General features: G+C 39.1%; 1 protein-coding gene across 1 annotated transcript in view; it reads right to left on the bottom strand.

Annotated features, from left to right (window-relative positions):
- KATNBL1 (katanin p80 subunit B-like 1) overlaps positions 1 to 2,402 on the bottom strand; it is a 7,497-nt gene extending 5,095 nt beyond the window's left edge. Inside the window, exons 1-3 of the mRNA XM_010138026.1 lie at positions 2,275 to 2,402; positions 642 to 682; positions 30 to 309 (exon numbers count right to left, since the gene is read on the bottom strand). Coding sequence (XP_010136328.1) covers positions 30 to 309; positions 642 to 682; positions 2,275 to 2,388 — 435 coding nt within the window. The 5' untranslated portion in view covers positions 2,389 to 2,402. The remainder of the gene's footprint in view (positions 1 to 29; positions 310 to 641; positions 683 to 2,274) is intronic.
- Positions 2,403 to 2,667: the final 265 nt, after the last annotated feature.

Here is a 2,667-nt window from a genome sequence, read left to right as displayed (position 1 = left end):
TCCATACAAAGTTGCTAAACTCTACTTACCTCTGAAAAAAATCCACTATATTTGGATGAGGGGCCTTCTGTTTGAGATGAGCCAGAGTCACTCGAGTTCAGCAAGTGTGTGCGACTGTTGTGCAGTTTTGCTGGCAGATTCCCTGCACAAGCCAGCTCATTTTCTTTATTTGCCATGTCACAGCCCCTAGATTTAGGGAACTGTTTCTTTCTGTAACAAGACTTTGGACTATAACAATGAACTTTTCTTTTACAATATACTACTTTGAAAAGAGAGAGGGGACTGGTCACCGTTTTCCCAACTGTTATTCTGCAATAATGAAACAGTGTTTTAGTGAAGATTGCTCTAAACTTAAGCCATACTTTAAGTGATATTATATCATTACAAATTTAGCAGTCAGCTTGAGGGTTACTTTTATTCCCCAAGAAAAAACAAGCTACAACCAGTGTTTTTCTCCTGCTTTTATTAAGGCAGAGAATCATTATTATGGAAATGGACATAAGAAACAAGTATTGTCAGTAAAATTAAGACCCATCTTCCATTTGTGTCTGCTTGGGTGTTGCAACAGATTTAAACTGCTTTTTTCCTCCCTGCCTCCCTCTCACTTGAAACTCAGACTCTACACAGCACATCCCTCCTACCTGTTCGTGTATGAAGCCAGCTGTTTTGGAGATTTCTTACCCTGTGAGAAAGGGAATAGAGAAAAAACCAGCTCTATTACTAAACAGGCTCAAGCATTCCCCCAGTTTTTCAAAAAGATGTTCTGCTTTACCGTGGCCTGAGTTTACGACAGCTTCCCTTCCTTCTGCCCACTTTTCCTATTCTGCAACTAAAGGGCAGCTACATTAACTTTTCTATAATCTCCAAGTATTTCACAGTGACCTATATAGATGGACCAGCTCTGCCACAGTTGTCCTTGGGAGCACCACCGTCACCTGTAAGTAGGCTCGGGTTACCTTTGGCAGGAGGCAGAATTGTGACATCAGAGACAGATTCTTTAGTTACTAGCAAACTAAAAGCTGTGACTAATATAAAAAGCCTACTGGAATGTGATGGCAAAGTTGCATTACTTGTTTCACACATACATTTAAATGGCCATTATACAGCAGATGCTAATACTGGGAAGGATAACAGCAGAACATTTCCCCACCAAAGCACAACAACAACCAAAAAGATCAAGACTACTGTAGACAATACCAGCTTGATTAACCTGAATTCGTTCCTACAAAACAGATTAGCACCCTGACACCAATTAGGCTGCATAGAACAGTGATATCCTAGAGGAATCGCAAAATTCATTCAAGGCTGTGCTACACAAATTAGCGAAACCTTTGAAAATTAAGCAACACAATTTGAAGATGAATTTCTAGATACTTTTTTAATACAGTAATCTTCAAGATTTTAGAGCTTTAGCTAATGAATGAGTTCAGTTGTGACATTGTCTACTTTTTCGTTAGTAGACAGACTATTAAAAAAGCACTAATGCTCAAGTTAGAAATACGTATTTGCATACAAACAGCTACTACACTCATGCACTGCAGGCGTTTCAACTTGAGAATTTATACTACTGTTAACATCCACATTGTGCACATCAGCAAAACAATACTATGATTTCTTTTGTTAGCACTGAGTCAGGAAATCATGTAGGTTTCAATTCAAAATTTCAAAAAGCAAATAGACACAGAGGATATTGGCATCTTCACCACTGTTTGAAGCAACCTTACAGGAGGTTTACCTCCCTAGTGCTTCCTCCGTACTCCACTGCCTTACCCTTCAGCCAGCAACACAGGGAGGAGGTTATGAAGAAAAGGTTTCTGACTAGTAAGAATCCAGTGGAAGTTTGTGTTACCAGGCAATGTGGTAGGTCAAGCTGTATGATAACAAGAGAACAGGTCCATCTGCATGCAGATATTTCACCTACTCCACCTATCACTTGTACCACATAGCTCTCTTGGTAAGAGAGAACTTTTTGATGTTAGAAATCCTCTACTGAAACTGTTCTTGGCTAGACTACAGAAAAACAGGCATGAGTAAAACTTTATCAGTACCTACTGCTCATGAGGACGATACAATGCAGTCACTGCCTGCGCCTGTTATAATGCAGTTTTTGGAACTGTCGTTCCAGCTGAAGTTCTATTGCACATCTGAACATGAAATACCCTCTAGTGCCGTGCTTCTCCTTTTAGACTGCTCACAACTGTGAACTTGTTTGAATGTTTACTTCATTCTGAGATTTTTAAAATGTCCATTGATGAAAAAAACCGCACAGCTTACCTCCTTCATGATCTTTTTAGTGGAAGAAGAGATTCTTTTTCTGGGGAGATCAATGGGATGGCCTTCGATATGTAATACTTTCTGTTTTCTAACATCATGGGCTTCAGATGCCATAATCTCTCAAATCCCTGTTTTCAAGGGAAAGATAGTTATATTTTCTAAAACACTCAACTTTCTTCAAATGCAGCTGGAAAAACCAGTTAGAAAAGTTCAACTATTCACAAGGTGTTCCATCACATAAATAAACCAAGACATCATCCTTTAGCAAATGTTAGCTGGAGACCTTATCATTAGTATCATGCTGATCAGCACTTCAAATTTTCTATTTAGATTCCAATTAAAAAAAAAAAAGAGGAGGGGACACACAAAACCAAGCCCCCTGCTCCCAAGAAA

This window comes from Buceros rhinoceros, unplaced genomic scaffold (genome assembly GCF_000710305.1).
Source record: "Buceros rhinoceros silvestris isolate BGI_N320 unplaced genomic scaffold, ASM71030v1 scaffold14516, whole genome shotgun sequence".
NCBI lineage: Eukaryota > Metazoa > Chordata > Aves > Bucerotiformes > Bucerotidae > Buceros > Buceros rhinoceros.
The sequence above is the reverse complement of the archived record's forward strand: the minus strand, read 5'-3'. Positions and strand labels throughout refer to the sequence as shown.